Source organism: Vigna umbellata, chromosome 7 (assembly GCF_029865625.1).
Source record: "Vigna umbellata cultivar VRB3 chromosome 7, Vumbellata_1.0, whole genome shotgun sequence".
NCBI lineage: Eukaryota > Viridiplantae > Streptophyta > Magnoliopsida > Fabales > Fabaceae > Vigna > Vigna umbellata.
This window is the reverse complement of record NC_142171.1, coordinates 36,226,956-36,235,688: the sequence shown is the minus strand read 5'-3', so window position 1 is coordinate 36,235,688 and position 8,733 is coordinate 36,226,956. Positions and strand designations below refer to the sequence as shown.

At 32.8% G+C, this 8,733-nt stretch overlaps 1 protein-coding gene across 1 annotated transcript; it reads right to left on the bottom strand.

Moving 5' to 3' along the window:
- Positions 1-343: 343 nt before the first annotated feature.
- Positions 344-4,033, bottom strand: LOC124829179 (uncharacterized). Its single transcript, XM_047302645.2, has 6 exons — positions 3,935-4,033; positions 2,473-3,078; positions 1,979-2,056; positions 807-1,460; positions 669-713; positions 344-568 (listed from the first exon to the last, which is right to left on the bottom strand). The coding sequence occupies exons 1-6, from the start codon at positions 3,953-3,955 to the stop codon at positions 551-553; spliced, it is 1,422 nt and encodes a 473-aa protein (XP_047158601.1). The 5' UTR covers positions 3,956-4,033; the 3' UTR covers positions 344-550.
- Between the last annotated feature and the right edge of the window lie 4,700 nt (positions 4,034-8,733).

Genomic DNA, 8,733 nt, shown 5'->3' with positions numbered 1-8,733 from the left:
TTTAAGATATCAAACGTATTTTTTTACTAATATTAAAAAAAATGTTAAATAATATAAACAACTCAAATAATATCATAAAATGTGATTGAAACTTAAAATAAACTTAATAAAATTTAATTAAGACGACTAATTCCACATATTTATAAAATTGAAGAACTAAATTAGATCAAAGTTCTCAACATGAATTAATTCTAGTTTTCACAATAAACAAAAACATATTGGTTTTCATGATTCTAAAAGTTTAGACACAAGAAGAATCCCATAATTCATGGCAATTATCCATATTAAGCGTGACTTTTGCATTCAAAACAAAAGCATACAACTCAAAAAAGAATATGCCATGTGTGAATCAACTACTTGCAAGGTAGCCATCATATTGAGTGAGATTTGCAGTTCAAGGATTTACATAACTATCCGCAATAGCAGGGGAAATTCCCCAGACAAAAGTTAAAAACTTGTCACAAAGGCACATCATCAAGAAGTTCCATAGGCCTCCCAACAAACCATATTAACAAAGTCCTAATCATCAATACGATTATCAGTCGAATTATCAGGTATCAGGTTCAGCCTGTGAAAACAACTTAACCTATTCAGCATGTACATTTAAGGAAAATATGATATCAAACCAAATAACACAGGACAGATAACATTTCACTAATGGCACTTACATTTGAATCATCAAGACAACCCACAGCAGGTTTTTTGGGTTCAACCTGTAAAAATAAACACAGCCTAGTAAGATTGACAGTGTTTTTATATTATAACTAAAAATAGAGAATACAGATATATCAGTGAGGATTTCTCACCAAAAGCTTCTTGGAACCTGCCATGGAGGAATCCAAATCCTTTAACACAATAGCTGGCAATTGATCAATGTCCCAACCAACAACTTTGCAGATGATCTGTGCATAGGCCCTGTGAGCTCGCTTCCTTTTTGTTCTAAGTATGGAAGTGGAGTGCTGAATCAGTGCAATGCTATCCTTAAACCTCTTCCATACTTTCTTCCGTATACCTCCACAAACCAAACAATAAAAATCTCCATCCCTATGATTATTCTCATAGTATTTCCTCAAGTCATCATCTTCATCAAATACCTTTTCGAAGAACTTGTACTCCTTACATTCCTTAGAATCATAAATATTTACCAACTCATCTTCTTGCTCCTCATCTTCCGCATCATCTTCCCCATCATCTTCACTATCAGAATTAATATCATCTTTGCCATCTTCATCACTGTCAAAACTGGTATCACCAACTAAAAACTTCCGGCAAGATGTTAATGCTTTGTGCTGCAATTGCAGCACTGCCATAGTAGCTTGCTCTTCTGCTGATAGAGAATAAGTGAGGGAAGATGATTTGATGTCATTAAAGGAAGGCCATCCTGAAGCCGTAGAAGAGAAACCAGAATTGGCGGTTTCAGATACCCATTCAGCATCAGCAACCAGAGATTTATGTGATTCCTACAATCAATTTTCATTAGCAACAACCAGTAAGAAGTAAGCATATATGGGAGTTGGGATCTGCTAGGAATCAATACTAGTGTTCCTTTGCTTTTCTGATTCTCACGAAATTGAAGTGTAGCCTGACACAGGTTGCGCATGGTCAAGAAAAATTTACACCATTTTTGTAATAGTGAATGGTGAAATAAACATAGACTTTTAAAGGAGAACTAAGGTACATCTTTGCCTCAGGGATCAATGCACTCCTCCTGTGTATTAACTATTTATCTAATAACATAAATGAATTTATTTCAACCTAAAGAAGAAAGACCTAATGTTTTACATAGTTATCTTATCAAACACAAATTTATTCTCAATATTATTAGCTTACAGTATTGAAGCAGCAATTTTGCCCTAAATAACATGATAACTATGAATAAAACCCAGAAAAATACATATAGGAGGATTTCAAAACACAGCGTAAAGGTGCATGCTTCTATTGAGCATTCAAAGTTTGAGATAGACTGCCGTTGTCTCACCTTAACTATTTCTCTTCCATTTTCTGAACTTGGTTCTGAGACCTTTCCATCTAGATTATCACCTTCCTTCTCAAAACCCTGCAGAAAGAATTTGCACCATCAGAACCATGCCAAAATATTTTACCTATTCATATTACTATGTACTCATAATTTATTTCAAGCATTTTTATTCTCTTCTTTAAAAAGGCAGAATTGATACATAAAGATAATTAACCTTGCTAGCATTCTAAAAAAGGCATTTTAGGAGCTCCCTAGGCAGAATTGATACATTTTTATTCTCTTTTATATCATCCATGATCTATTTCAAAGTTAAAACCATGCAAAAGCAGCATGCAATCACAAAAATATGCAACAAAATATACTTTATTTAAACTCAAAAGCATTACGCAGGACCTTTAGGTTCAGCCTGTAAAAATAAAATCAGCATAGTAACCATTAATAATGTATTTAAAGACAAAATAAAATATACGTATATATTAATTAGGACTGCTCACCAACAGCTTCCGTGAATCTTTCAAGGAAGAATCCAAACCGTTCAACGCAATAGCTGACAATTGATCAATGTTGCAACCGACAACTTTGTTGATCACCTGTGCATAGGCCCTATGAGCTCGCTTCCTTGTTGTCCTTAGTATGGCAGTGGAGTGATGGATTAGAGCAGCACAATCCTTAAACCTCTTCCATACTTTCTTGCCTATACCTCCACAAACCAAACAACAGAAATCTCCTTCCCTGTGATTGTTCTCATAATATCTCCTCAGGTCACCATCTTCGGCAAACACTCTTTCAAAGAACCTATACTCCTCACATTCTTTAGGATCGTAATTATCCACCAACTCGTCTTCATCCTCATCATCACTATCATCTTCGTCACCATCAGAACCAGCATTGCCAACAAAGAACTTCTGACATGCTTCTAATGCTTTGTGCTGCAATTGCAACACTGCCACAGTTGCTTGCTCTTCTGCAGATAGAGAATATGCGAGAGAAGATGATTTGATGTCCTCAAAGCGAGGCCATCCTGAAGCCGTAGCAGAGATGCCTGAATTGGGGCTTTTACATACCCATTTGGCATCAGTAACCAGAGATTCATGAGATACCTACATTTAATTTTAATTCGTTAGTAACAACTAACAAGATGTAAACATATGCAGGAGTTGGAATAAGCCAGCACCCAGTATTAGAATTCCATAGCTATTTCAACTTTCATAAAAAATGAAGAAAGTGCAGCTTACCACAGGTAGCGATGGTATACGTGAGGTAGGAATAACCTTCATCGTTTTAAATTTTAAAAAGCTACCCTTTAAAAGATAGCTCTTTACATTTGATCTCGTAATACATTTATGAGCACGTTCAGGAAATTTTCACACTATGTTTAAAGAAGTAAATGATAAGGCTTTGAAGGAAAATACGAAGTTACAATGCTTGTCGATTTGCCACCAATCCACAACTACAAATCTTTCATAATGCTTTTACAATTTCAATCACGAGAAGAAAGACCTTAGGTTTTTCATAGATTATAATATAACAAAAATTTATCACTAAAATAATTAATTAGCTGACAGCATTACAGCCGCAGGTAATCATAATTTGAAGCCACAGTTGTCCCCCCATTTCCTAAACTCAGTTTGGGGGACCTTTTCATCTGGATTCTCACCTTTAGCATCAGAACCATGCCAAAACATTTTAACATTTCTCTATCACTATGTACCCTAATTTCTTTCATGCATGTTTTGTTTCTCCCTTAAAAGTAGTGAAACTGATACATAAAATTAATTAACCTTGCCAAGATTCTTATGAAACCCTTTTCCATGATCATCAAGCTGAACAAGTTCATAAGCAATTCTTGTAACATTAACCTTGTCTGTAAAAGTTAAAACCCCACAAAGGCAACTTATAGAATAAAAAACTATGCAAAAAAATGTTTCAATTAAACTTTCAAGCAGCATTATTTACCTCTGGATCAGTTGGCTCCATCCCCACTAGGCAAAAAATGGACAAGGCAGTGTGAGGGCACAGTGAAAGTGAAACGACTAAATGATAAACACTATGCACTCTTTTTTGTAACCAAAAACAAAATTACAAATACACCCTTTCTTTCGTGTCTCGCATTTGGGTCGTGTCCTAACGATAAAGAGGCCCACTTGGCCCATCCAGGTTCCCACTTTTCTTTTTACTTTTTTGTTTCATTAGATAATTAGATTAGTATTAGTATTTAAAAAAAAAAAAACAACATATGCGGTTGTTAATATTTAAAATATGTAATGTTTCACTTAAAAAAACAATAATGTTTTTACTTGAATTTTTATTTCTTATTATCATTTTAAGTGTATTTTTAGTTCTTTAAGTACTGTAGACAGGTTGCTTTAGCGACACACGTTTGGATTAAGTCATTTTTTAATTATGTGAATTTAATCACAAATAATTTTTACTTCAAAATTTACTGAAACTTACTGATATAGTTGTATGGTTGAAAAATTATATAAAATTAGTGCATATTTCTATGTGCATGTAACATGATAATGTGGTGTGTATATATATATATATATATATATATATATATATATATATATATATATATATATATATATATATATATATATATTTATTTATTTATTTATAGTGAGTTTCATATTTTTGATTTTTTTAAATATTATTAATACTGATAGGGAAGTTATAATGCTCTTGAAAGATCAAACAAGGTTGGTTTTACTAATGTTGCAAACTGAGTTGTATAACGATGATCCACCCAATTAGTAATCGATGGCCTTAGGAAATTTTTATTTTAATAATATTGTTTGACATGTACATGTTTTTTAGTATAATTATATTGTATGATTTATTTTAATTATATTATTTGGTTAATTTAGCTAAAATGCTAAAATGTATTCATTTCCCTTTTTTGTAGCTATTATAATTAATTAAATTGATGTGTACTAATGTTATTTAATTTGTTTTATACATGCATAAAATTATACTAAAAAACGAAAAGGAAGATGTAAATCGTGCACAACCACATCTAAATACTTTTCAAGGACTCAATGCAATGGTAAAGACTATTAGGATGCAACCTATACAATTGGATATGTCACATGAAGTTGTAAGCAAAACTAGAAAGAAACATCCTTTTTTTTTTCCTATTCCATAGGGATGCTTTTGATATTCTCATTAGTATTGGTATGATATGTGTCAGAGCCTAGAAATTATGTTACGAGGGAGATATATATCTCAAAATAAAGAGACCAAGTGTTTCATGAGTATGTAAATAGAAAATTTAAAACAAAGATGGTCTCATTATTTGATTATTATCTTTTGAAGTTTAAAAGAATACTTTTTTAATGATTTTATGAGCTTTATGGACATGGATGATTGTTGATATGTTTCTGTGTGGGGTGACTCAATGAAAGGTGGTGAAAGATAACTTCGCGTAGTTGTGCTAGAGGTGAACTTTGCTAGGACTCTTAAGGAGAGTGATGGAAAGTGACACTTGTGTACTTCATCGAAGAAACTCTCGAGGAGACTAATGGAAAATGATACTTGTATTGGTAAGTTATGTGTGAGAGTTACAACTTAGTTTTCTGATGCTAAGATAACTAGTGGTTGTACAGTTGTGTGCGATAATAAGTTATGTGTGTATTTGTATGATGTTGTTTGAGTTTTATGTTTCTTATTGGAAAATATATTTAAACATATAATGTGATGAAAACTATTATTATTGTTCACGTTAATAGAGGTCACTTATTCACTCTACTATCACAATGTCACATGAATCAACTTTGTCGTTCATTTAATCACAATCAAACACATTCACAAGCAAGCATCATCACAAGGACTTTTCTATGGCTTATAATGTGGCTGGGCTAAGAATAAAATTGGTTTTTCTAGATCACAAAATCCTTGAGTTAAGAAAGTCATTCATACTTTCATCACAACCATTCTTACTTATTCCCAACTTTCCCTTGCATTGAGCTTTTCTTTTTCTTTCCTTTTTCTTTTGCTTTTCATTTGCTCAACACTTAGCTCAATGCTTATTTATTTTCCCTTTGCAAATGTCCCAACAACCCCAAACTTGAACCTTTATCAATACCACAAATATTCTCAACTCAACTCAAGGTAAACATTTTCCAAAAAGGGTTTTCACATCCTGTTTAAAGCTAAAGGTTCAAAGGATAGAACACATTGTGCTCTCCTTTATTAGGCTAAAATCATGCATTGGCTAAAAAGGGATAACAATAGATGGCCTTGATCATATGACACATGCAAGTAATTGATTCAATCATAGAAACCTGGGCAAAGTCATTCATGCTTTCAAAGTAATAGTGATCATTCACAAAAAATCTGGAGTTCAAAACCTCACATATAGGCTCATTTAACATTCCCTATTTTCCAGATACAAATCCTGCATAGTATCATAATCACAATCACAACATCATGTATCTGTTCACATAGTGTCGCAACCGAAATCGCGACAGGATGACAATCCAAAAAAAGACGGGATTGAAAAAGAGATTTGGAGTCGCCACCATAGTTTATTCTGGAAAACTACGGAAAAACCATAAGGAAAGACTTGGTCTGTAAAAACCAGATTCTAGGTTCGGGAGTCGGTTACGCGTAGGGAAGGTATTAGCACCCTACCGTGCCTGCCCGAAGGCAGTACCCTTAATTAGATGCGCGAAAATGATGTGGTTTACAAAATGTTTAACAATCCCCGAAAAACAGCAATCTAAAGAAACAAAATATATTTTTTAGTTTTTTGGGCCAACAAGGATTGACCTTGCTCCTACATATTCTTATTCAAAATGAGAAATCAGGGTTACGTAGTTCTTTTAAAAATCTGTTAGAGAAGTTTGTTTAGGAAATTGTTTGGAAAATTTGTCTGAGAAATTGTTTAGAAAATTTGTCTAGAAAATGATTATGGAATAATTTGGATTTTTGGGAAGTGAACCTGACAAGGACAAGTCTTGCTCCTACGTATCTCTACTTTTGATAGAGAATCAAGGATCACGTAGTTCTAGCTGAGAGATTTTTTTTGTTTGAAAATGCAGATGTTTTTTATTTTTGAAGATTTTATGTTTTTTAATATTTTCGAGAAAAAGAAGGTAATGAGTACTAGGCCAATGCGGACGGTCACACGAGTACTTGTACCTTTGGAATGATATTTAAATATTTTTAATTATTTTTACAAGATAAAGAACAATATTAAGCACTAGGACAATGCGAACGATCACAAGAGTGCTAATACCATTAATTTCTTATTTAGGAAACTTGAGGGTATTGAGTGCTAGGCTGATGCGGACAATCGCACGAGCACTCAAACATTATTTAATTTTTAAGACTAAAGGTATCAAGTACTAGGCCGATGCGGACGATCGCACGAGTACTCATACCATTATTTAAGTTTTAGATTGAGGGTATTAAGTACTAGGCTGATGCAGACGATCGCATGAGTACTTATACCGTTTTCCAATTTTCTTATTATTTTGGATAGTAATTACTAGGCTGATGCGGACGATCGCACGAGTACTCATATCATTATTTAATTTTTAGATCAAGAGTATTAAGTACTAGGCTGATGCGGACGATCGCACGAGTACTCATACCATTATTTAATTTCGTATTTTTCATCATTTTTTACTTTATAATTTTTACTTTTTTATCTTTCATTTTTGTAATTTTATTATATGAAAATAATATCTATGGAAATATTTAAAATAAGATTATAAAAAATAATTGTATTTATATAAGTACGAAATAACAATAATATTTACCTAAGCACTTAAAATAAAAATAATATTTGCATACGTATTTTTTTTAAGAAAAGTCTAAGTAAATAAATAAATTCAAACTGCATTTGGTTATTAAAAGATACTAAGTGTTGAAAAAAAATTAAAACTATTTTTAATTTTGTAGTTTTACTTGTAACATCCCAAATTATATAGAAGCATATAATATAGTAAGTCCACATTTTAATATACGAGAACAGTTAGCGTAGACTGTAAATAAAGTTGTTAGGCTTACAATCATCTGACGTTACTGATGTACTGAACCAAATTGATTTCTTAAACTTGCTACACGTATGCTTACCTAATGTTCCTCTTATTCTAGCCTTTGAACTCAACTCTTCTTGTGAAATGTACAATAGCTGATCTTCTGACTCTGTTCTTGAGAACTTTTTCTTCACCCAAAAACATTACTTCAAAATTCCAATGTCTTCACTCGTCTTGTGAAACCAAGATTCTGGTCTTCTAACTCCTTATCTTCGAGGCAAGAATATGTCTCAAAGGCTTAAACCAATTCTAAGAAAGGTATACAACTAAGTTTTCCTTGAATTTGCATTCCTCTACTACTATAGAGCACATTACACCACCACAAAGGCAAAGGAATTACTATAGGAAACAACATTGGAACCCCAACTCTTTCTTACCCCAACCAAACCTTCATAATTAAGAAAGGAAAATCATCTCTGGTAAAAGTCATGAGTGTGCACCCTCATTACTCTTATCAAGACGTTTTCTGTTCTCAAAACTTCTAATTAGATACACACTCTACTATCTAGACATGGAGGAAATGGTAAATCATACCATTTAGACTCAATTCTTCACAGAGAAGACAAGACAAGCCCTCAACTCACAGGTCATCCTAAGGACGAACTGCTCTGATACCATAAATGTAACATCCCAGATTATATAGAAGCATATAATATAGTAAGTCCACATTTTAATATACGAGAACAGTTAGAGTAGACTGTAAATAAA